Source organism: Polyodon spathula, unplaced genomic scaffold (assembly GCF_017654505.1).
Source record: "Polyodon spathula isolate WHYD16114869_AA unplaced genomic scaffold, ASM1765450v1 scaffolds_1601, whole genome shotgun sequence".
NCBI classification, from domain to species: Eukaryota; Metazoa; Chordata; class Actinopteri; order Acipenseriformes; family Polyodontidae; genus Polyodon; species Polyodon spathula.
In genome coordinates, this window is record NW_024473078.1 from 22,359 (window position 1) to 48,022 (window position 25,664).

The 25,664-nt window shown below is 42.5% G+C and overlaps 2 protein-coding genes across 2 annotated transcripts in view; both read right to left on the bottom strand.

Moving 5' to 3' along the window:
- Positions 1–9,377: 9,377 nt before the first annotated feature.
- On the bottom strand, positions 9,378–14,783 carry si:dkey-6i22.5 (polyamine-modulated factor 1). The gene is made up of 5 exons (XM_041243159.1): positions 14,446–14,783; positions 12,699–12,804; positions 12,303–12,403; positions 10,843–11,038; positions 9,378–10,449 (listed from the first exon to the last, which is right to left on the bottom strand). Exons 1-5 carry the CDS (start codon positions 14,703–14,705, stop codon positions 10,432–10,434), a joined length of 681 nt encoding a protein of 226 aa, XP_041099093.1. The 5' UTR covers positions 14,706–14,783; the 3' UTR covers positions 9,378–10,431.
- Positions 14,784–16,636: 1,853 nt separating this feature from the next.
- Positions 16,637–25,664, bottom strand: part of LOC121309963 (DENN domain-containing protein 4B-like) — a 37,150-nt gene continuing 28,122 nt past the window's right edge. The window contains exons 26-29 of the mRNA XM_041243161.1: positions 24,561–24,666; positions 23,477–23,642; positions 20,357–20,415; positions 16,637–19,978 (exon numbers count right to left, since the gene is read on the bottom strand). Of these exons, the coding sequence (XP_041099095.1) occupies positions 19,833–19,978; positions 20,357–20,415; positions 23,477–23,642; positions 24,561–24,666 (477 nt within the window). The 3' untranslated portion in view covers positions 16,637–19,832. The remainder of the gene's footprint in view (positions 19,979–20,356; positions 20,416–23,476; positions 23,643–24,560; positions 24,667–25,664) is intronic.

Sequence of the window (25,664 nt, forward strand, 5' to 3'; positions counted from 1 at the left end):
ACACATTTTACCAATGCACCACTTGCCTGAAACTGAGATTTCACAGTCACATTAACTTGTACTATAACTAACTGACAGCAGCTTAGGGTTACATATATATTATAAATCACGTTCAATCATAGCAGGTTTAGGAAGCAAAGCTGCTATGGCGTTATGCTGGGTTTTGTCCTTTTTGTATTATTTAACAGGAAACAGCTGCTTATTTGTATCTCCAACCCAATGCAGTCAGGAATCTACCTCTTTTCTTTAAGAGATTCAGAACTACATATACCAGAATGCATTTGGGTTTGAACCTACAGCCATATGGTCACTCATTTCATAAAATATTTATGAAATACTAACAGGATGCTCTTAAGAAAATCTAGTACTGTAATTATCCCAAGCTTCATATAGACAGATTGACAGACTGGCAAGCAAGTTATGTAGGAAGGAAGAATACAGCATACAGCTAAAACTACATTTGGGGAATGCAAAACAAACTGGACTGTCAACAGCATGACAAAGCAGAGTGCATAAACTGCTATGGACGAATGTAATAAAATACATTGTTTATATATATATATATCTCCTCTCTTCTGCTTTTTAATACTTAACCACGCAAGAGATAGGACAAATAGTTCCTTCCTGGTCTGTAATCACGTCCTGTGCTGTAGGTCACACCAGGAAGCAGGCACAATGTTTAATTCTGTAGTGTTGCCTTTGAAATAACTGCCCCTCCAAAAAATATAAGAAAATTAAGAACCTAAAACAACACTTCAGACCAGTCATGATGTTGCCAGCGCTAAACGAGATTTTAAAACCCTTGGCTAGCACTCCTTAAGAAACTGTTCTCGGACTAACCCAGGGCCTCAACCTGCCTCAAGATAACGACGTCTTGGCTGCAGAGCCCATTCAAATCCATTGCAAACCCTAGAGCAGTGAGAACCTGCACAGCCTTGCTTATCGAATCATGTGTTCATGGATTAGAACACACTGAGGGTTATCCCAGCACTGGAGCAGATGCTGCTGAATTTCCATCCCATAATAAGATCTCAATCAGGAGACCGAGTCCAGGCCAGTCACATGGTAATGAGGCTCAGCCTGGCAGCCCAGGGGCTATTGTCATTGTGCCAGGGGTCTTTCCCCATCTGACCTGACTGGGATACAAGCAGGCTAAAGGGTTTAATCTACTGGATTTGCAGCCCCCCATGCTAGGCTCTCCCCCTCCCTCAGGCAATCCCTCCACTTGGAGATTTGCAGCTATTTTGTGACATTCTGGACAGACAGACACAGACAGATGATCTCTATGCATTGCAGAGCAGGGCTGTATTGTTACAGCCTCAATTCCATTGAATCTACTGAGACCTTTAAAATCAATAACGGTTTAGATAAAGTTAACCCAATTTAGCAAAGAGAGAAGGAACAAGAGGGCATAACTGGAAGCGGAGTAAAAGAGAGTTTAGAACAGAAGGCAGGAAGCGCTGTTTTACACACAGAGTTATAAATGCATGGAATAGCCGACCAGGTGAAGTAGCGGGATCTAAAACACAGCGAACATTTAAAAAAGACTCGACTATAAGCTTTTAAATGAGATTGCCCCAGTAAGGGACAATGGTGTGCTAACAAGGGACCAGCCTTTTCGTGCTCAGACTTATGCTCTTATGAGGCGCATTTTGTTGGTCTCCTTGGCCGGCCTTAATAAAGACCTTTCGCTGTGTTCTTGAATTTAGAGTCAGCTGGAAAACAATAGCAAGCACCCCTCCAAAGACAAGATCCATTGATCAATGAGATTTCCTCTCGCGTGTTTCCTTGCACTCCGGTAAGAGATTTCAATATCAGGATCTGATTTAAAAATATTTATTTGGTACCTTAATCAATGTGTTAAGTCGACCAGTTAAAACAGAAATAGGCTCAAAATATCCAATATGCAACACACGCACACACACACACACACACACACACACACACACACACGCGTATCTCCAGGACAAGCTTGTCCCGTGTACTGTAATTAAAATCACATAGCCACAGTTTGTGACAAACAACAACTTTCCTTCTTAACTGTACTGTAGAAGAATAGATTTTTCAACACTATTTGTTTTTCATTGAATAAAACATAAACCTTAAACCAATTCGAACAAACGTATGCAAGTGTTGAATATGACTAGAACGCGTTTAATCAGATCTCAATTACTTGCTGAATTTGCATTTGAATTGTGGGTAATTGTAATGATCACACGTGCATGATCAATGCAGTTGTAAACAATAACACCAATTACTTAATCCCCCCCCCCCCGTACACACACGAACGCCACTAATTAATTAGCAGGCTAATTAAACAGTCGTGCTTCCTAAACGAGTCACGCACGTCCCCCACAGCGCTCAGCGCAGACATGCTCGGAGATGCACAGATTGGGGCATATCTGAAACATTCTACAAACCAACAGGTCTATTTTAAACAATACATGGTCTTTCGTGTACAGTAAATGGACACATTTAGTAAGAGAAGTACTGTACTGCATTACTTCAAAACGCTCCGTCAGAACTCGGTACCAAAACTCAAGCCAAGCAGACAAACGTTTGGGCTCCTGCAGCCTTAAAATTACTTTTTTTTTTAAAATCATTTTTCTTTTAAAATATAGGTGTGGTTCTCTTAAGCGCTGTTTGTTTTTTCTGCTTGGTAACGTTAACATGTGATTTTCACCTTTTAAGAAGCCTTTTGAGATGTTGAAGTCGATGGAATGAGACGCGCTGTAGAGTTTCGAGAAGTTCAAAGTTCTACAGAGTCACACAGGGCTCCAACAATACATGATCAACAGTATTCTAATATTGTACACAGAAAAGTTCAGAAGCCGTCATCTACCATTATCGAATCTGTATTACCAAAATGCATGAACAGCAGAGAATTATACTTGAACGGTAATGAAACTCTTGCGTTTTACATGCCTATATTAATATAAACAGATACTACGGCCAAAAGTTTTGCATTACCCTATATAATTAACAAAATGTTCATAAAGTCGAATGAAACCTGCTGAATAATGTCATGTTAACATGTTGAATTACACACCGCTTTGCAGTTCTTTATATACTTAACGAAAAACTGTCACAAATTGAAAAATGTGACATTTTGAAATCTAACAGAGCTGTGCATATATATTAGCGTGTGTCCTTTGACAATGCCACTGCGGTTAGAAACGTATTGCATTGATATCGTGATCTAAACACTGAACTTACCACAACAATATTACAAGAACAGGACAGCCCTGTCACAAATAAATATAGACAAGAACTTATCACTTCAAACAAGTGGCAAATGATACGGTTCTGTTCTTTTTTCATCTGTCACTGAACAGGTTCCATCCTGTGAAGTAATACATCACTTTAAAGTTACCGGGGGCAATATTACAAGGCGACTGAGAATCGAGACATAGTTTAGATTATGTATTTATTTATTTATTTGATTTACAGCCTATCAGTTCAGCAGCTATGCAATAGATTTGGCGTTCAGATCTATGGCATAAGCAATGGCTACTCTGGGTAAACAATAGGTAGGTTAAACTCATCAGATTAAATAAATAAATAAATAAATGAAGTGTTCACTTACCTGTAGTAAACGCCGCTACGAATATAGTTATCCAAAGGCGGGACCGCAACATGACTGTACCAAATCCGTTACCACCCCCCCAAAAAAACAGCGTCTTCCAGAATACAACCCCCCAAAAACACGGTGGTGTACAGTTATAAGTTTTTTCAACATAAGCAAGGAACGCGTTTCTTTAAAAGTAGACACAACTTTTTAAAATGCTAAATACTACCGCAAAAACAACATTATCTTCTCCTTTTAAATTCTTGTTCTTAATCTCTTATCCCGCATCTGCCGGTTTGCGAGCTCTCTCGCCTGCTCCGGCTTTGGCAATGTCTCTCTCTCTATTCTCGTCTGTGATCCTCCTCGCTGGGGGGGGGGGAGCAGCGGAGATTTCTTACTCGGGTATTGTTTTCCTCCCCTGACACCCCCCACCCGTCCCGATCAATGAATGGACATTGATATAACAGCTTTGGGGCTTGAAGGCAGGTTGTCGAAGCATCCAATGGCAGAGCGGCGGGGAAGGACAGCGGGGCGGAGTCGCGCGTCTTGCAGACCCCAAGCCGAGTGCGACTTGTAGTGACCACAAAGCATCCCAAAATGACGACATGCTTCGGCTGCCGGTATGAGATCTTCCCCTTTCCCCATCCAGTCACTGGATCTTCGGAAGTTCTGACGATCACCAAACCAAATGTACTGCGCTAGAACGGCACATGGATTTATAATGTAGTGCATATTATTAACCATCCCAAAACGTGTTTCCTTATTTGTTTCGGCTTCTTCACAGACACGACACTGCCTCACACAGTAATTAACTTGTCAAGTTGCAACAGTAGGCCAGTGCTGGTGATTGCTGGCACCTCCCTCAGAGTGGGTAATACCAAACCAGTGGTGCACTGGGTCTTCCTTCTTTATTGATGGTATTTAGTTATAGAGCCATTCTGTACACAGGGCTCCAGATAATTAGCATGAAAGGACCTCATGGGTGAGGCCAAAGTAATCAAGATCAGGCTGTCTGGGAGCCTGTTAGGAAGAGGTCAATGTCAATAACATGAATGAGACAAATGGACAGTTCGAAATGCAAATATAAACACTGTGTTCCTCCAGAGCAGAAAAGAAACCTTGCCAGTGAAGCTCCCAGCATTTACTCAGCGGCTCATTCATTCTGTTCTGGTTGCTGCTAGTTCCTACTGCAATAAAGGGTGTTCTTTAACTTTTACATTGCATCTTTACAGCCCATGTTTTCTATATAACTGTTGTATATATCACCTCTTCATATAGGTGGTCCCTTTAATGCAGGGGTGTCCACTCCCAGTCCTGGAGGGCCATTCCACATGGCTTTTATGATAGTTGTCAGCATGGGGATTTGAATGTGACCAGTTAGAAATGCAAGTCATTCAAGTCTTTGAATCAAATCTGCATCCGAGACCAGAGGACTGTCCTCCAGCCAGCCTCAAGACTCCATTCACAGGGTTCTGAACAAAAAGCATGGAATGATGGCACCCCATCTCCATCAGGGTTCTAAACAGAAAGCATGGAATGATGGAACCCCATCTCCATCAGGGTTCTAAACAGAAAGCATGGAATGATGGAACCCCATCTCCATCAGGGTTCTAAACAGAAAGCATGGAATGATGGAACCCCATCTCCATCAGGGTTCTAAACAGAAAGCATGTAATGATGGAACCCCATCTCCATCAGGGTTCTAAACAGAAAGCATGGAATGATGGCACCCCATCTCCATCAGGGTTCTAAACAGAAAGCATGGAATGATGGAACTCCATTTCTATTCACAATCCTTTGGGTAGAAGTTGGTTTGTACAGTCCACCCAGTGCATTCTGGGATAGGAGTGCCTCCTCGTGGGCACTTTGTGGGGGTTAGAAGGACGGCAACACAAAGCTGAGTGATTCTGTCAAGCTCGTTAGATTTTTTGTCAGCTGGTCGTCTCCCGTGCACAAGACTGATGACAAAACAAGATGCTCTGGAATGTTTTGGAATGGCTAGGAGTGGCTTGATGACTGTTAATAGATATTATAAATCACGTGTGAGAAATTTAAGGATTTGTCCAAATTCCAGTTCATTCGAGCACAAGTTTTGATAAATCAGGATACAATATTACTGCAGTAGACGTGCAATACAATATAAACTGGTTGTCAATACTGTTGTAGGACTATTATTATCAGTGTTTCCTTTTGGGTGAATAGGATTTCTAAAGAGAGATTTTTTGTATCTCAGCGGTGGCTATCCTAAGTCCAGTACAAATGGCCTTGTGTATGATCCCATTCATAGAAAATAGGACAATATATTATGGATACACTATATGCTAAATTAACTTTTGATGGTAAACATTGAAGCAAGGTCTTGTGTTTTTTTTTAACTTAAATAGATAAAGAGATGATGATTTGTTTTATTAATATAGCAACCAAATATGTGGTTTCCATCACATACAAGGGTTACAGTTTTGTCCAATGGCTTCACCCCCCCACCCCCATTGTAAAATAGTTCCAGAGCCACAGAGTGCTACACTGCCCCTGGCTGTGCTTGCTCCCCAGTGTAACGCATTCAACTCGTATTTTCGCTCTTCTTGGCTGTCTCACAGCTTTATTAAGGACACATCTCTGGCTGCTGCTAGCCGAACCCCGGCCTCTTATCCTATTAGAGAGATAATGACCTCGTGGTAACCCATAGCGATGTTCAGAGCTTCTTAATCTCACCCTGGGATCCTTCAAGAAGCTGCTCGATAAGATTCTGGGATCAATACGCTACTAACAACCAAACGCGCAAGACGGGCTGAATGGCCTCCTCCTGTTTGTAAACTTTCTTATGTTCTTATGTTCTTAACCCAGCCCCCATTCACAGCCACACACTCCTTTCACGGTGTCATTTTCACAAGCTGTTAACCCTATTAGCTGTGGGAGTGGAGGAGACGAGCAGATTAAAAGGAAAGCCGCTCTCCCTCTCTCAGGCATGGGGGTGAAAACTTTGCAAAGTAAACGATTAATAATAACAAGCATGTCGGTGACTTTCATCCCCGTTGCCCCAGCTGTAAGTTCAGTATGAGACCCATCAGGATGATAAATCAGCTCACTGTGAGCACTATCCATTGTGTGCGCATGTAAGTCTGACAAACAGATGCTTTTATATAAGCAGTACCCTCGATTTTAGCAAAAATGTGAGTGAGACAGACAGACAGACAGACAGACAGACAGCCTCCATACCCTCCCAATAACTTGTGCTAAAGAAGGTTCTTAGCACAATTTAATTTTCACTTCCAAACTTTTCTGATCAAACTTTATTTGTCAGCAATATCCTTTAAATAACTCATAATATGACACACCATTACACCACTCCAAAGCTAATCCGCTTTCAGAACATTTCAGTATATCAGGTGGAGTGAAAGGCAGAAAACACTGTGGCCCTCCAGGACACCCCTGGTCTCCTGTGTAAGCCAGTACTTGATGTATTTTCCTTTTTCATTTCTCCTTCCAAGCGGGTGAGAAATCCAATGGTGCTGTTTGAAAACCAGCAATTCAATGGAATGGCAGCCCCTGATTGAGATCCGGGGTCAAGTTGACGTGCTGCCCTGGCTGTGGTGTGGGGAGCCTGCAGACAGCCGCTGATAACCGCCTGACCCATTACTGATCCACTGCCTACACCTCCCACCAGACAGCAAGGCAAGAGCACTGGATCAATTACTGGGGCAGCCTTCAATACAGCAGCCTCTTTTAAAGAAGCTTCTCATTGAGTGAAGACCCTGTGCTGATTGCGTCCATCTGTCCTACACTCCGAGTCTCCTGTAGTGTATTTGGCTATTAGCTGATCAGCTTAATTTTTTATGTTTTTAACCTCTCAGGTGCGGTGTGGTTATTCTATGATGATCAGTATGTGTCTGCACTGTTTTTAACCTCTCAAATACAGTATAATTGTAAATCTCGAAAAACTACTTCTAAATCTTTTGTAGTCATCTTTGTATTACTTTAGTATAAATACATGTTAATTTGGATTCATAGGTTGTTTTTTTCTGACTTTATGTGAACGAAAAGACACACATTTGCCCATTTTCCCATTGGAAATAGTGATATTTTGAAATATCACTGTCCTGGTCACAAAAGCAAAGTTTGTGGGGAATAATAGCCATTTTCTATACTTTTGAGGCAGAAGCAATTAGGAAATAACACTTACTACCCAGGAAATTTATTTATTTTTTTGTTACAGTGTTATCAGTACTGTTTTTTTCTGCCCCCTTACATTTTAACAATAGCTGCAATCGCTGAGTATTTCTTATTGCAGTTGCTCAAGTATTGTGTTCTGTATTGTTTGATAAGTGTGTGTTAGGGTTCTTTGCCTATCAGTCTAGGGGCTGCTACATGCACAATGCCTCACCTGTGGGCTTCAGTGCACAGTGCAATGCTAACACCTGAGGAGTCTTTTCAGAAGGTTGGAATAGTTTATTAACAAAGCTTTAGGTGATCATTATGATTGAGATAAAACAAATATCAACAGAAGACTGATAAAATAGACACAGAGGAATCGATGCTGCAGCATTGAACATGACTGTAGGGAACTCCAGTGTCGACTTAGAGAAATCAGAGTACCGGTCCACATTCACATTCAAAAAAGAAAGGGAGCAAGAGAAAAGAAACAGGAAAAACAAGCCAGGAAGCTTCTCTAATTGCTATAGAAAGGCATGGTCCTGAACAGTGACAGGGAGATCAGAAAATCATCCTGAGACGAGGAGGACTCAGCGACTGAAATTTGATTTATTTTAAATGGAACATTGAATGATGTAAGAACAACTAGCTATGCTGCCGTTTGTAACTGATCTTTAGATTTCCACTTTTATTTAGTTTCAAATGTGGTATTTTAGCTTGTACAGAAATACATTTGACAGTCATAACACGCTTCATGTTTGAGACAGATACAAATCAGTGATCTACAGCATATGACAGCAACTAAGTCCATTTTTTAAAAAGCAATTAAAATTACTATTTGTAAATTTGTTAAAATACATCTTTTTACAAAAAAAAATAATCTTAATCATGGGTGGTGAAGCTGAGCTTCTAAGCTTTCAGTGATCCCACCCCTTTCAATCTAGCTGCTACAATGAGGGAGCAATAGACTGAAAACGAAGCCTAAGCTGTGAACTCTGTCACATGACGAGAGGCTTCACTTCAAGCGATTGTAGTTCCGGCTAGGAGTTCCGCATACACACACCTAATACATCTTGGAAAGCCCAGAGTCTGTACTTTTAAAGAAGCCATGAGGTGGCTTTCACAGTGCCGGAGTAATATGTGTGTACGAGTTAATGCGAAAGTCACCGCTTGCAAAACAATACTTAGATAGACTTAAAATCAACTTTTTTTCCCAAAACTGTCTACTTACTGCAGTGTATTGAGTTTCTATAATGTTTAAAGATAGCAGCTGAGAATCACGTAAGAGAGAATAAAGTCTTGCAGCAATTAAAATATCCAGGACTACTTTTATTTATTTTAACCAGAGCTACTCAGAACGCAGCTCAGTGCTTTCATCACTGCCACCCGCTTCCTTAGAGATTGGTGTAGTGTTTCAGACATTCTAAATTTGGTGAAAAATACAGTAGCTTGGTGTCTTAAAATATCTCTGCGGGATTTTCCTGCACTGAAAGTTGCAGATATGTGGGAGCAACTTGGAAAATGCACAATTCCCGTGATCCCGTGCTGAAATTCAAGCCCTGATGTGTGTGTGTGTGTGTGTGTTATATATATATATATAAAAATTAATAAATAATTAAAAATAGTATTTACATTTTTAAATTTTTTTTATTATGGAACAGACAACATATAAAATCTTTTAACAACGCTTTATGACCCATGACAGGGTCCCCAATTAAAGGCATGGCTGAGGCTATGCGCTGACATTACTGCCTTTCAATCCAGGCTTGGGTTAACACTGGACTCAATTAAATCACTATATAGTAACGTATACAAGTGTTTAATGTGTTCCCACTGCCTGCTAAACAATTGTTTTCTAAACCGAGACACTCGCACTCGAAACCAGCTTTGATTCCAGCTCAAGACGAGGGCAGCCTTTACTTTCGCACAGTTGGGTCACAAGGCTGTGCTCTGATTGGTGGATGTATCTGGGAGGCAGCCAGGAGCACACAGTGTAAACTTGAGCACTGCCCCTTTCCCATAGCTTACAATTACCTACAATATGAGAGTGCGGGCTTCAGTGCACAGCGCACCACAACCCCCCTGCATCATTACCACCCTGTATCACAACCCCCTTCAGCATCACCACCCCCCTTGCAGCACGAGGAGCTGACTTTATTGCAATAGTAATCAACATGAAGAGATCCTCCACAAATTCATCATCCACATTGGCATCCCCTTTATATAAACTAGACCCCAGGGTTTCCGATCTCCTGCTAAAATGTGCTGTTACTAGTTAATCAAAAGCCCTACTGGTTTCTGCTTCCTACAGCAGATGCCCTCTGAAGCAGACAGGACTTTGACATCTCAAAACTCACTTTTAAATGGCAGCATGACTGTACCCCAGTGTTAAATCAACACGTATAAATGTGCTGTGAGGAGAATGATCCTGACATTAATAGAGGTTCCGTTCTTATGGGCACTGCTGAATATAAAAGCAAGTGTGAACCACACTTAGATAATGATTAGTTTCAAGTTTTCTGCATTGGGGTAAACATATCAAACACTTAGTAGCATAGAATACAACTTGTAGCAGAAATTGCTTTTCCTCCCCAAAGCCAGCTAGCTACCACCCCCCCCTTTGAAAAGCAACCCAAACACTGTCCAGACCGAGGTCCCAACAAGGATCCCAGTTTCAAGCCCTGGCTTGGAGAGGCTTTCTTTCTGCTGCGCCTCTAGAACGTCTGCGAGACCTGAAAGAAAAAAACACAAAACAGTCAAGACAGATTGCAGGCAGTTTTCACAGTGTAGCGTTCAAGCAGAAAAGTGAATCAGGGAGACATCTGTTGAACAAACAGAAAGTACCCCATGAACAGTCCCGGGTGTGCTGTGGCTATTCCACGAGGGAGGATGGGAGAGGAGCCCACGAGTCCCTGAAGAGGGAAAGGGTGACAGCAGTCCTGATGAGCAAAACAACTGATTTCACTGAGGAGTGAAAACAGAACAAGCACAACGCAAGGAATAGATGAATTGCTTTCCTTAGCCATGCTGTCATCTTGTTAATCAAAGGCTAAGAAATGTGAAAGCAGTGTGCTTTACAAAATACGTATCTAAAGAGACAAGACTAGTGCGAGACAGTGAAGTACCTGCCACTCCCTCAGCCTCTCCTGGATCTGTTTCTCAGCCTCACTGAGCCGCTCTCTCCCGGCCTGCACGGACTGGGCCAGCCTGCCGTTCTCCTGCTCCAGCGACCTCACAGCCTTGCGCAGGAACTCCTGCTGCTGCAGGGAATAGGGAATCAGGAAGCAGTGGAAATCCTGCTCTGGGACCCCACTAGGGCGCCTGAAACACACACACATGTCGAAGCTGTTCAATCTAGCACACACATCAGAGCACTAGGGCTGTGTTCAAAGGTCTGTTCATTAGCCAGGAACTTCTAAGGTAGTTCGGTAGAAAAAGAGAAGGAGAAGTGATACCTTTTACTGGACTAACTAAATAATTATTCACAAGCTTTCAAGACCTCAAAGGTCTCTTCTTCAGGTGAAAGTAGGAAAGAGAGATTGATGTACTATAGATTGTAATGAGGTAGAAAATCAGTATCCTGATCGAGTCCTTTGTTTTGAGTCCAGGAATTTTGTATAGTACTTGTTTATATACATTGCAAAAATGTGTATATATGTGTGTGTTTATATGTATATTTTATATATATATTTTTATTATACTTGTGTTTTATTATGTGCGTGTATATACGTGTGTGTGACTTGCAGCTTTTTTCCTTACATTAAAATTGTAGCGATTCAAAATTTGTTCTTTTTGTTAAAAGTTCTGATGCAACCTTTGAATGTAAGCATTAATCTCTCTTTCCTACTTTCACCTGAAGAGACCTTTGAGGTCTTGAAAGCTTGTGAATAATTATTGTTTAGTTAGTCCAATACAAGGTATCACTTCTCCTTCTGTCTATCATCTCTGGACTAATACGGCTCCCATTTCATCTATCAACAGCAAGGTAGTGCGAAACTTCGAAGGTTTAAGGCGGCATTCATGTAGTGTCAGATGTGGCGAGCACACCATCTGTTTGCGTGGGTGAAAAAACACATACAGCTATATTCCCTATGTTTTTTTTCAGGATATAAATGCTGCACCACCCCTAATATTTTTTTGATCTAGGCTGAATCAATTCAATTATTTGACTCGCTCTTCATTGCCAGGTCCTTTAACCCTGGGATTGGTGTGGCTGTTCTTTGCTGAACTCTCTCTCTACGGCCACAATGCCCTTTTGATGGTGTGGTGTGCAAACTGAAATGAAGCGCCTCGAGCCCTCTGAAGCAGTGCTAGCGATGTGAAAATGCACATGACCCTCACCAGGCTGGTTCTGCGGTGTCCGAAGCAGTGCCAGCGATGTGAAAGTGCACACGGTCCTCACCAGGCTGGTTCTGCTGTGTCTGAAGCAGTGCCAGCGATGTGAAAGTGCACACGGTCCTCACCAGGCTGGTTCTGCTGTGTCTGAAGCAGTGCCAGCGATGTGAAAGTGTATGTGGCCCTCGCCAGGGTGGTTCTGCTGTGTCTGAAGCAGTGCCAGCGATGTGAAAGTGCACACGGTCCTCACCAGGCTGGTTCTGCTGTGTCTGAACCCTCCTCCTGCAGCCGGTCCAACTCGTCTAGCTGAGCATGTAAATTCCCTTCCTCCATGATCTGGGAAATGTCATCCTGCAAGGACACACAGAGCCAAGCACACAACCAGCCAGCCAGACACAAACAGGACGCAATTAAAGTAGTGGCATCGCATCATCTGACCATGCTACTCCATGCATATTCTTAGTCATGCAAGTAGACTGTATTTTAGAAAAGATGCATCTCCGTGTTTCAAGTGAATGTTACAGTGGGTTTGCTAAAGCAGGTATCTCTATAGAAACCTGTTGAGACCTCTAGAGTGAATGGCTGTGGTCACGAGGAGAAGCGTGCAGCTGCAATCACTCTCAGGGAGCGCCAGCCCCCTCCTCACCTGAATGGAGGTCTGTAGCTGGGAGATGAAGGTCCTGTGGATGCTCTGGGTAACACTGGGCTGCAGCTTGTAGAACGGGTGGAAGCTGTGGGCAAACCTCTGAAAACTGACACACAGGGAACTGCCTGTCAAACATTGCAGGGCTTGAGATCCACAATTCTGTCTTTCAGATCAAATACAAAAAGGTATGATTTTTTATATCAACCATTCTAATTTTGAGATAAAAAATAATACTGAGAATGTTTGGTATCAGAGATTGCTAGTTAAATATTAAAAGGGCTTGCCATTGCACTGCACTGTGCCAGCCATTACTCTGCCTAGTCTATGGTTTTACTGAATGTTATTTAAACACTGTGAAATAAATGCAACTCACACGGTTCGTTGCCCCTTCAAGACAGGGCCCAGGACACGGAAATGTAAGTTTACAGCGCTTGTGCGCACTTAATAAACACAAACAAACAAACAAAATACAAACACAAGCAAAACACCTAGCTCTTTTTTGAGCACTAACTATACATACGATCTTCCTTGACTAACACAGGACAGCTAAGCTGTTTTCCCTTCAACAAACTATAACATACAGTTTCACAACACCTTTTTAGAATTGCACACGCTCACAACCAGGTTCTTCACACTACAGCCCTGAACAGCCTGGCTGCTCTCTTTAAATACCCTGCACCTGGCTCTAATTTACAACACACACCAGGTGTAGGGGATAACTAATAATTAAACAATAAAACCATTAAATACTCAAATGTGCATTCTCAAGTGTTTTTTTGGGGGGGGGGGGGGGGGGGGGGGGGGGGGGGGGGGGGGGGGGGGACTTAACCCCTTCCCTGCCGTATTACAGCACGTTGACTGAACTATACTTACAAGGGCTGGCGATTTATTTATTTTTATTATTTTAAATTTATTTAAATCAGATTTGATTTAAAATCAGATTTTTTTTTTTAAATAGCAGCCTAGTTGTGGCTCTACAGCACCTCCAAACTGTAAATTTAAGCATGTTGAAAATGGTGGTTTGTGAATCGTTACAGACAATACTAAAATTACTCAATCTTAAATTAATACATTAATAAAAGCAAATGATTTATCACTGTGGCATCCTCTAAATGCGAACTACGATAATTTAGCGAGGGGGTACCCCAGAGAAGGACACCCCTCACTCATTCTTCTCTTTCCTCTTTCTGGGTCAGTCCAAACACACGCAGTTGTTACTCAGGACTGCTTTGCTTTTTTTATAGTGTGTTCACTTGTTAAAGTTCCCGATCGCACCACTAAATAAACCTGGTTTCAGCGGGTCTTAACACGGAGCTTACCAATAACAGAAGAGAAAGGTCAGCTGTATATTTTTTTATCAGTCCTTTCTTGACTACGTTTGCGGTAGATTGCGGATTTATTTTCCTAGCTATTACTACAGAACTGCACGTCACTGGTGCATTACCGTAGTGTCAACGCCGGTGACTTTTTGATAAACTTAAAAACGTTGCCACTTGTTTGTTTCCAGGGAAACTGGCATGAAAGTTTTCAAACTTCATTTTTTTTTTAAGTCCCGGTCAGAAACAGTAAACAGATATTTTGTATTCACAAGTTAAACAAAATAAAACTGCAGCCGTGCGCACGTTAGGGTTGACAGCACAGTAATTACACACAATGTAAAATAATAATAATAATAATAATAACGACGATGATGATGATTATTATTGCGCCCCGGTTTCCTCTCTGAAGCGGGGGATGGTCTCCTCACCTCGCCTCTGTGATTACTCTTTGCAAGCTCTTCTCCATGACCTTGTTGAACAGCTTTAGCCGGGTCCTCTTGGGCTCCGAACCGGGACCGCCCGGCCCGCTCGACAGGTTCGGGTTGTGCTGGCTGTCCCGACTCCCGGACCCGTCCGCACCGCCAGCACCGTTCACCCCGGAGGGGCCTCCTTTCTCAGCCGCATCCCCGGTATCTGCGTCGTTCCCAGTCCCGGGTTCTGGTCCCGGTTCGGGTTTATTTTCCTCCATCTCTGCTTCCGTTCCCTGTAATCTTCACAACAACCCGCCAAAACGCAGGCACCGCCCCCCGACAAACACGGAACGCTCATTGGATGACAGGTGAGGTTGGGTGTGCTCTTACTCGCCCGCCCGATGTCAATCAAGTGTGAGCGCCCGCCTCCCCCGCTGTTTCGCTTCTTTGGACTCTAAGCAAGCTCTCTCAACTCGTATTTGCCAGTGACGGTGTCACTCATTGGGAATGCTGCCTTGAAAATTAGTTATTGTCTTTTGATTGGTTGAAGCTTTTTACTATTGTCTCATTAGTGGCTCCTTGGGGAATTGAATGCAAAATATCGACAAAGGAAACAATTAATATATGTATGCAGATCAAGTTTATATGTTGGCAGAAGAACGTGTCCCATCTGGGAAATATTGGAGGCTTTGGAGTTAATTTTCAAATGACATTTACACAAAAACATCAGACACAGGTGATCTCTGTCTGTTGTGTGATGACCGGTTGCAGGTTGCATTGTAGACTGCATACAGAACCAGTTTGACACTGGGAATGAGAGGATTTGTACAGATTAGTTTCATAGTGCAGATGGAAACTTGGCATTAATGACAACAAAATACCAAAATGGGCTTCTTCACTACAGCTAAACTAAAGCCATCGGTTAGCATTTCCATCGCAGGGTGCAAATTTAGCTCCATGTCGTGAGCTACTAGCGCTAGGGTACCTCTTATAGGGTCAGCAACACTACATTCTGGCGCCAGTAGACATGTTATTCCTTAGCAACCACATATGAGAATTTCTCATTGGGTCTGGACTACTCACGTGACCCACCCATCCACACACAAGAGAGAAGATTCGTGTAGTTGTGGGCGAGGTTCGATTAGGACAGGTTTAATAATTTAGCACCAATTTTCAAAACGATTTGCATCCTTGCATTGCAAGGTGTGTAGTGTTCTCTTCTATTGCTAAAGGACAATGCAGTTTAATACTGTGCAATTCCATTAGAGCACAGAGCTCAGACAGGGGGCTGGAGCACAGCAGCAGTTTTGTGTCTGATTGCAATTGGACTCTCTGCTGTGATTGAGCACCGCTGTATTTTCACTTGAAACCAATCGTGTGCTTTTTGAACACCTTCGAGATTAAGCAGCTTCAAACTCCACTGTCTTGTTTCTAAACGTCCCCTTACTTTTGCAATCATTCCAAGTGCTTTACCAGCACCATGTGTCGTGTATTGCCAGCTAAAGAACAGGAAACTTGATCCAATGTGGCTGTCCACTAGATGGCGTTGCCTCTTACTCCTGTAACCACTTACAGACGGGAATTCTGCCTAAAGTCACATACAAAAATTAAATATTTACTGTGGGAGTTATTTCAGCTTTACTGCAATTACCACAGGGGGCAAGATTAAAAACATTATTATTTTAACATATGTAATTTAAAAGGGGCATTTTATCTTTTACCATTTCTCAGCTGTTTTGTAAGTTATATATTTGTTATTTTTTATCTGTAAATCGCTTAGAGGCGGTTTATTGCAAAAGGCACTAAAGAAATCAAGATTGATTGATTGTGCATTTGCAGAAATTAGTCTATCGCCTCTTATTTTTTCATGTGTATTGAATTTTAAAGTAATTTTCCAATGTGACCTCCATCTTTAAACAATACCGTCTTTTTTTAATCACATCTCACAATGCTGAGCACCTATTAACACATGGATGCAAAGTAGGAACAATGATCTTAAGGTGAGGTAAATGGTTAGATACACATGAAAAACACACATGTTCCCCCCCCCCCCCGTGGCAGTTAAAGTGAACCAACCTCCAGGGGAAATATTTCAGCTCACTTGTAGGTACAATTCCCATCTTATGGCCCCTGTTCCCTGGCACGCCTTGCTAGACCGTCAACCTTGAGGTTTCCCGACACCCATAGAAAACAGACTCAAAAACACACGCAGGTTTATAAAAAATACATTTAAAGCATGTCAGCGATGTCGATCAGTAGCATTTACAGAACAGCACAAGGAGAACAAAAAAAAAAAACATCTTCAATAAATATTTTACAAAAATAAACATTCACATTCCCTTTTCCAGGTCAGTCTGTGGAATCCAGCGGACAAGCTTGTTCACAACCTTAAATCAAGTTAAAAACAACCAGAGAAGCAATAAAAAATCAACACAGCTAACACAAACAAACAACAGTGCTAATAAACAGCTGCTCCCTCAGCTACCCACAGGAAGAGCTTCTGCTTTGACTCCTCCCCTTTTAAGAACTACAGAGCTAAATGGAACACATAGTGGCTTGGATTAATACAACCACACGCTGTCACCAACGCTATGGATAGTGCAAGTGCCATGCTACAATCCCATATCAATTTTCGTTTCCCAGTTGTCCACCTCTATTCACAGCTGTATACAGGCCACCAATGTGCAGCTTTGAAAGAATCATGTGCTCTAGCACCTATTTTGAAAACATTATATCTGAAACCACTACTCTTGGTTAAAGTAATCTCACTTTGGGCAAGCCATGTTTTTAGTTACTGCTGCACTTCCTTGGTCACTTGCGAGGGTGAAATTGTCCCCCGCCCCTTTAGTGGCATCATTCCTGTAATTAACCAATCAGCTGCTTCCCTTTGTTGACCGACACGCTTTCGGCCAGCAACATGATTCAGAAGACCCTGGTAAGTGAAGCAACCCAGGAAGTGTAACAGACTTAGCTGAAAGGCAAAGTTTTAAACTGTAAACAGAAATACGAATCTTAAAACTTGACAGAAAATCTACTGTTTTATGAGGAGAGTGCACTGATTGATTCGATTGTAAAATGCTGTATACCACCCAAGTGGAAATCCATGGATGATAATGCATTTTAATATAATTGCACTGTGGCTGCTACAGCATTTCGGTACTGCGCACAGTGAATGAAAAGTGCAGGACAGGTTGGATTTTAGCTATAAATCTTACATTCGCTGCTCTTTTCTATAATCCAGATTCGTACAGCAAATACAGAAGTGACTTGGATTCTACTTGGAGGAGAAGCCCAAACAGAATTAGCAGCAAGCCGAACACAACGTTGTCAGCGCATTCACAGATCACAGCAGTAACAGCTGGCTCCAATACGAGCCACGCTGGACCCATCACATTCCCTGCTTCAATAAACATACAAAACACTCAAAAAGGGTAGAACGTGTCACAACACGGAAAGACACTTGGGGGTTAGACTGATCAAGCTTTACATCCGCGTTGTTTTTAGAGCGTTTTACAGCACCAGGAGCCCGGATTGCATCAACTAGCTATCTGTGGTCATCCCGGGATAAACCAGAATTGCGATTCACAGTGCTGTAAAATACTCTATGAAATCTGCCTTATCGGGGTACTGGCGTGATCAAGCCAACACCCACGTTTCTTTTAGTATAACTGCATTCTTAATAAACATCAAACAGAAATATGCTTAAAAAATACAAAAATTGAACCAAACCTAATTTTGAAACGTGCTGAATAAATCTCTGCATATCTACATATATCTCTGTGTGTGTAGATCTCATTAATTAGATGAGCTCTATGAACAGTCTGTATTGTGACAAACAGGGATCTGGCCCTGCTATATAGGAGTTGAAATGATCTGCCATTTCCAGCACATGTGTGTGTAATGGGGCATTCCCTGCTTGGTTTGTGTTTCTATAAAGCATGGTGGCACTGAAAGGTTCAGTGTTTCCTCTCTCAGGCTTTAGAGCAATTCAAGATCAGCTAAGCATGTAAAAGGTGTCAGCTTCGTTCTCTCTATATTTTGTATTTGTACCAGCTGGAAGTTAGACATGCTTCTAAGAGCTCTATTGAGGCCACAGGGCTGCTTTAGGCTTGAAACGCCACCTAGATGTGCTGACTGACACCGAACACGGATCTAAAACAGCAAAAATATATCAAGTTAAAAAGTTGCTTTTTAAAAGTATCACCATTTCTTTCAAACTAGGATGTCAAACTCTTTGATCAAACGTGTAACAAACTCCCAAGCCCATACGAAACTGCTTTCCTGAGAACATTGACTTGCTGTGTATTCCGTAGCCTTGTTCAGTTTTACATCTGTTAAACATGTCTAAGAAAAAATAAATAAACGAAAAGGCAATGAAGTAAGCAGCTTTACACTTGTTAGTTTTTTTTACTGTTCCTTTACCTTACTGTTTGCAATCATCGGGAGCGATTGTTATTGCAGTTCCCACATTGTGTTTAAACTCTGTGTTAATGTGCATTGAATCCAAGCTCAGGAGCTGCTTTTCAGTTCTAGTTGCTTGCCACAGACATGGGCTAGATCACTGTCTTTACAGAACAGCCAGTGCCATCCAGTGATCTACCACTTTGGTTCCTTTTGTTTTGCTGGCAATACAGTGGCTGTGCACTAGATGGTGCTGTTGCTTACTAAAAATAGAGAAACTACATTATGTCTACAGCAGGCAGGCGACTAGAACTGAAGAGCAGCTCCTGGACTCCTGGTCAAAGCACCCAAACATAAAAATATATATTCGTAACAAACAGCGATTCAGCGCCAGTGCTGAAGTCTTAAATCTGAAGGTACCAGAATGCCACTAAAATAATGATCTTCTTAAACAAGAATTATTATACAAATTGGTATAGTGAAGGTCTAACCTTCTACACTAGTCGATGCACTGTCTGTGGCTGTCGTCTTCGTCAGCATTTTTAGCCTTTTCCAGTTCGTAACAGAATTTCTAATAATCTTTTCGTTGCATCACAAGGACTGACTGACTGAATCAGGCAGTTGTGTGGGAGAGCGGAGTCATGTGACTTAGCTTGCCTAGTATTAGAGTTCCCGCTCTGCTACACCACTGTTCAGTGCAAACAACATAAAAAAGGGCAGTGAAATAAATGAAGACTAAGGCATGTGAATTAGCGGTCTCCTGATCTAAATAAAACAGGGGGGTGCAGACTAAGCAAAGCGTACAGCAGAGGGTTATTGGGTTTCCACAGTAAAACCTGCAGTAACAGAGCCTTTTTTTTCCCCTTGGCAGGCTCAGAGAGGGGCGGTTCACAGTTCTGCTGTCTCTCTCCTCGACGCTTCCTAATGCGCCTCCCCTTTTCTCTCGCAGCTCGCCTGCCCCCGAGCCGGGACTCGCTGGTGCCCTCCTGTGGTGTGGCGGGGGATCAGCACTCCAGCGGCACCAGGAAGGATTTGCGGCAGTCCACTGCCTTGGTGCTGGGGGGCTGGACTCTGTTCTTGTGCAGTTCCTCCTTCCCCAGGGAGCCACACAGACGGCTGTAGGCAGTCTTGTACTTCTTATCGAAAGCCACTGTCAGGGAGAAAAAAAGCAGCAGTTTGGCCCATCAACAATCGCCCCTTCTGAGCCACCATACGCCTACTAAGAGGACAGAATGTGTCAGATCCTGCTACTTCACCTGGCTATTTCATGCACTTATAACTCTCTGAATAAAGAAGTGCTTCCTGCCTTCTGTTCTAAACTATACCCAGCTTCCATTATGCATTCTCCTTCTACTCTAACTTTGCAGTAGTGACTTTGAGATTTGTAATTTTATGAAGGTCAATTAAGCTCCCTTTTTAGTTATATGTATGTGATATACTCACACCTACATACTTCTACCCTGCGCAATATAATGTCCTGACCAAGCTTCCTCACCAGTGGATAAATGGTTCTCTAAATGGACCTTACCAACATTGTCTTTGCCCATTGCAGCCAGGGTTAGGAAGAGAATCTCTCGATATAGACTCCTACACAGAGGAGAAAAAAGATCAGCAGCATATTAATAATAATAATAATAATAATAATAATAATAATACTACATCTCCTTCCAGCAGCTGATGAGTTAATAATGCTGATATCAGTATAAAGGCTGGTTCACACTGGGCAGACGATGCAGATGGACGCTATGAACGGGCGCAGGCTGCAGTTCACACTGAGCGATCTTCTCCCTGCCTTAGTTCATTCTGATTGGTTTAAAAAAAGACAGCACTCTCCTGGGGTTCGGGGGAGTCGTGCACACAGCCGCACTGAACCTATACACTGTAGAACCGCAGCGCCTCTTTATATACACAGCTGAACAAAAAAATAATAAACCGTGTGATTGACAGCAAGTGCCACCATTCACTGACATTCGCTCAGACTGTTGAGCTGACCCGCTCAATTTAACCATCCCGCCATCAGTAAACACAGTACGCAGGCTGCCGAGAGACGCACATCAAACACTGTTTACACTCCTGAGTTGTTAGTTTTCATTCTGATTATCTGTTTATTTATGGTACTGTACATGCTTCATTATTAGTTCTTTAGACATTTTCTGCAAAATCTATACAAGTACAATTTATTTGAAATAATATGCGATAAAGTGTGTTTTGCATGTAAAATTCTAAAGGAAAGAGAAAGGCGCGTGATTGGTTGAGCGAGTGACGTCGCCAACTTGACGCAGAGAAGTTGAAATCCACCAATTCGCCCTCAACGTCTACTATCTGAACGCAAGGTGATGCGCTCGTATGAACCAGCCTTCAGACCGGTGCTGGCCTCTCTGCGGCAGAGTTTGCTGTCCAGTTGAACGGTGACACGCTAGTCTCTGAAGCGTATGGTTTGCGGTTCGCTTCTCCATTCGGTTCAGTGGGCTGAGATGCCAGCTCATGACATTACTAGAACTAACCTAAGGGTAGGGGTATCCAATCACGGGCCAGGAGGGCCGTTCCACGGCAGGAGTAGCAGGTGCTGGAATAGTTAACTGCGTTACTGTGTGGATGGAGGGTTCATTGATTAAGTTAAAGAATTTAGAAAAGGAACAAAGGCCAGCCCTGGAGCGCAATCAATAGGCAGAGCGCCCCAGAGCATTACACGTTTTTTCCTGCTGAACGACGCGCATGCCACCAGCGCTTCCTAACAGCAGCAAGACAAGCTCAGAGCTGCCTCGCTGGAGGTTCAAAATGGTCGAACTGCAACACATGTGTAATCAGTAATACTTGTTGTCATTTTAGCTTTTTAAAACTGATTATCGTATTTTTTTTTTAAAAGTGACGATCGGACTAGGAAACATGGACTATTTATAACTTGACAAAATCTGACTCGCGCATCAAGATGTCAGCAGCTTTACAAAAATACAGCAATCACATTTTTGAAACACAGAAATACATTGCAAAACTGGCTTAAAGCAACAGTGACACAGTGTTGCTATTGTAAACTGCTCACTCATAACAGACCGCTCAATAACTGCTAACATCATGTTATGGAGAGCCTTGCTCATGGAACACAGCCCTGATCTGTTACACCAGATCGAATGGTTTGTGAACATGAAGTGGAAACTACGTGGCAATGAAAGGGTGATTTTGTATCGGGCAGTTTAGAATCCAGCAGTGCACCAAGCAGCAAGACAGAAACGGAAATGCAGAAAATCACATGACCTTAATCCTGGATGCCAGCCCTGTATTCAGGATTAAAGAGAGTAAGTAACGAGGTTCTGAACAATACAGCGTTACACGTCACCACGTGTTGCTATAAGCATTTAAATAGCTTATCTGTCATTTTCTCATTAACATCCCGACAACTTTTTACACGTATAACTTTAAAGTCTGTTCACAACAGCAGGCAAGAAATAGAAGGAATTATTCATTTATTTATTTAAACACAAAACACCTGACAAGTGCTTTGGCTTTTCTGTCTCTCTTCTGTTTCTGTTACCCATAGGCGTAGGAACCGCGGGGGCCAAGCCCCCCCCCCCAATATTTTGTTTTGGGGGGGCCAGATTATCTTTTGGCCCCCCCCCCAATAATCACAGGAAACGAAATCCGTAGGGCGCCACAGAAATTGCCGTCACAATTATAAATTTTTTTTTTAATTTTGCTAGTCCCAGGGAAACAACGGTCATTTGTGAATGCACAACTTAAGAACAACCAATGAGAGCGGTGTGACGAGACCGGAAATGACAACAGGGAAATGATTCCACTTGCAAGGAAGTCTTCTTGAAGATGGTTGCCTGGCAACAGCTCAATGAAGAGCTAAGGTATGCATTTTACAATTTTTCTTAAGAGGAGAATATGTAGACTACGAATGTGCATTAGGCTACATGTCAGCCCCTTGCAGACCAACAGTAAATAGCTCGGAGAATGTTGCACTTTAAATGACCGAAATACAATACATATTTGTCTTTTTTGGGTGATATTTCAGAAGACGTTATGAGGCTCATTTATTAATGAAGTTCCTGTCACCGCAGATAAGATAGTGTCACAAAAGCAGTCGAATTACTAACTGCCCCTGCAGATTCCCTTCGTTTTGTTCTTTGCCAAGTCAGTCATCATTATTATGAATATTACAACGCCTTATTTATGGTGACTTCCAGGGTTTTACAAGCATTTGAATTATTATGCATATTTTTCATTCCATTTTTTCTGTACTAATGTCAACAGTAAATGCCTCAAACAAATTTGCTGAGAAAAATGTGATTGGGTTGATCATTACATTTTATAAAACTGTGGGTAATTGTATAACTTCATACATATTGTTACAGATAACTGAAATATGGCCCAGCAGCACAGAGGCAAAGGCAGGGAACAACACATCTTGTTTATCTTTGGCATTAAAACGCATCAAGACCTACTTGAGGTCCACCTGACTCAATAGCACCTAACCCACAGTAGTTCTGTCTTTCTATGCCTATGTCGACAAGGAAAATAAATTACAGATAAGTTATTTAAACAGTTGTAGCAATGTGTAACCCTATATTTGTTAGACGCTACTGATATATTTTTATAGGCCGTCCCTGTATTCAGTATCTCCCTCCTCACCTCCCCTGCCCCTCACCTCTGCACTCTCGGGGGTCCGGGCTGAGTGCCGACAGTCTCCAGGAAGAGGGAGACGGCCTTGTGCACCTCGTTCATGCCGACCCAGCGCAGCACCTCCTCCAGGAAGCCCAGGGTGAAGGGGTGGCTGTGTCTCCGCCAGCCGTGACAGCGAGTGGGCACCCCGCCTGGCAAGAGCAGAGCAATGAGAGAGAAACTGACACACAGCAGACTGCACCAGCTCCGCGAGGGGCTTGAGATTCTGTTTAATTTCCCCAAGCGTTTACACAGCAGGATTTGCTACAGATTATAAGTATACACTTTGTCACTTTATTAACCGATCGGCAATAAACAATAAAATACTGCATGCGTGAGAATCCCGCAGCTTTTCATGAAGCACGGCAACGTGTGAGAGACGACACATGCACGACACTGAAGTGACCAAGGAAGACACTGTGAATGAATATTGACTGCAAATCACATCACACTGCAACCATCCCGCTGATTAAACAGTACAGCTGCTGACAAGCTGAAATCTGACAATCATTAAAATACGAACACCTGGAAGATGTTTAAACTCCAAGCTATAAACATCCCAAGCACCGGGACTTGACCGAACGGACAAAACAAGTTCTCAGCCAAACGAAGACATCTGCAAAAGGGTGCAGGTCATAAAAACAGGGGCTAACTTTTTATTGCAACAGAAAACAGTTACAAATTTAAAAAAAAAAAGGTTTTATTCTAACACGGCAGTCTCTGTTCTTGTGTATTTGGTCACAGTTTTGCTTTATCATGTTTTACTTTATCAAAACTCTGCTTGATAGCCAGGCCAGCCAGTAGCCAAGGTGGTAATTAAACTTACATTTTTAAACATGGAAAGCATTTAAAAAAAATGGAGTATTGGTTCAAAGTTTGCATTCCCTTGTTCATCTGGGTCCCTACAAGCAAGCCAGCTTCATGCAGGTCCCTCTTCATTTACCAGGCTGTACGTTTGGGTGTGTATGTGGTGTTAGGGGGTCTAGATCTCCAGCAAGTAGAACAGCATTCAGACAGTCGGGATCCTCACACCCCACATGTTAGTCCCTGCGCCGACACACTGATCTTACTGTGCATCCTCCACAGGATGTAGAGCGGGGGCCAGTGGTCCACGTCGGGGTTCAGGGTATCCCACATGAGTCGAACCCGCACGGCACAGCTCTCGTCAGGGGAGGTCTGAGAAGAAACGACCCAGGTCAGCTCGGAAATCAACAGCACCACAGAACACAAGCTCCTCAGCCAGCTCCAGGCACTGCACCCCCAACCTCACAGCTCTGGCCCAAAGTTTTGCATCACCCTATAAGAACACATTTTGCTTCACAAAGTCGAATGAAACCTGCTGGATAATGTTATGTTATGTTAACATATTGGGTTGCATACCGCTTTGTAGTTTTCCATATAAGAACATAAGAACATAAGAAAGTTTACAAACGAGAGGAGGCCATTCGGCCCATCTTGCTCGTTTGGTTGTTAGTAGCTTATTGATCCCAAAATCTCATCAAGCAGCTTCTTGAAGGATCCCAGGGTGTCAGCTTCAACAACATTACTGGGGAGTTGATTCCAGACCCTCACAATTTTCACGAAAAACTGTCAATTGAAAAATGTGACATTGTGAAATCTAACATGAAACACTGTACTACTAGCATGGCTTCTGGTAGACTTTTGTGATATCATGTTGTAGTTCCTTTGATTAAATAATGTGATAAAAGATCTTCATTATGTTAGTTTTTTTTAATGGGTGTCTCAATCCTAAAAGTCTAGGTGATGCAAAACTTTTGGTCATCGCTGTAGCATAACCGTAGTATTGTAAATGCACAGCAGCACTGAACCTTACTGTAATTGCCCTGTAGCTTCGAAAAGTACTGATAGACCGCCAAGTTATGAGCAAAGCATGAGAACTGCCAGACTCTCTATACAGCAAGGAAAGTTTGTGTTTTCAGGGTATTGGTGCAGCAAAAGTAAATCATCCAAAAAGCCTCATTTGTAGTTCCCAACACTCATAGGAGAATTTTTTCCCTTATTTTTGTGTCGCCTGTAAATTTAACAAGTTTGCTTACTATACCAGAATCTAAGTCATTCATGTAGATTAGGAATAGCAGAGGACCTAATACTGATCCCTGTGGTACTCCACTGGTTACCTCACTCTGTTTTGAGGTTTCTCCTCTAATCAGTAC

Excerpts from the sequence above, each read along its gene's own strand:
- si:dkey-6i22.5 (XM_041243159.1), bottom strand. The coding sequence starts at position 14,705 with ATGGAGGAAAATAAACCCGAACCGGGACCAGAACCCGGGACTGGGAAC. Across the intron at positions 12,805-14,445 it reads AGAGTAATCACAGAGGCGAG|TTTTCAGAGGTTTGCCCACA; the intron begins GTGAGGAGACCA and ends CCTGTGTGTCAG. Across the intron at positions 12,404-12,698 it reads AGCTACAGACCTCCATTCAG|GATGACATTTCCCAGATCAT; the intron begins GTGAGGAGGGGG and ends GTGTCCTTGCAG.